Source organism: Eimeria acervulina, genomic scaffold, assembly GCF_000499425.1.
Source record: "Eimeria acervulina Houghton genomic scaffold, Eah_scaff1017, whole genome shotgun sequence".
Taxonomy (NCBI): domain Eukaryota; phylum Apicomplexa; class Conoidasida; order Eucoccidiorida; family Eimeriidae; genus Eimeria; species Eimeria acervulina.
Window position 1 is genome coordinate 8,178 of NW_013550426.1, and position 377 is coordinate 8,554.

At 57.3% G+C, this 377-nt stretch overlaps 1 protein-coding gene across 1 annotated transcript in view; it reads left to right on the forward strand.

Moving 5' to 3' along the window:
• EAH_00053950 (hypothetical protein, conserved) overlaps nt 1-61 on the forward strand; it is a gene marked incomplete at both ends in the record, with an annotated part of 1,836 nt that extends 1,775 nt beyond the window's left edge. The window contains one exon of the mRNA XM_013397825.1: nt 51-61. Within this exon, the coding sequence (XP_013253279.1) occupies nt 51-61 (11 nt within the window). The remainder of the gene's footprint in view (nt 1-50) is intronic.
• Nucleotides 62-377: the final 316 nt, after the last annotated feature.

The window sequence follows — 377 nt, forward strand, 5'->3', positions numbered from 1 at the left end:
CGGTTTAGGGTTTAGGGTGTAGGGTTTAGGGTTTAGGGTTTAGGGTTTAGGGGGGCGATGAGATAGGCTGCCTGCTGTGCTGGCTTGGGTATTGTGGAGGAGGCTCTTGCTGCTGATCCTGTGCTGCTGTTGTTGCTGCTGCTGTTGCTCTTGCTGCTGCTGCTGCTGCTGCTGTTGCTGTTGCTGCTTAGGCTGGTGGATATGCTGCGGAGGCAGGGCCTCATTCTGGAGAACCTTCAATACAAAGCAGCGCGCAAGGGTTCGTCTGCTGCAGCAGCAGCAGCAGCAGCAGCAGCAGCAAAAGCTGCTGGTGCTGCTGAAGAGGACTCAAGAGGTTCTGAGGAGAGCGATGAGGACCCTGGGGCTCCTCCCATGCC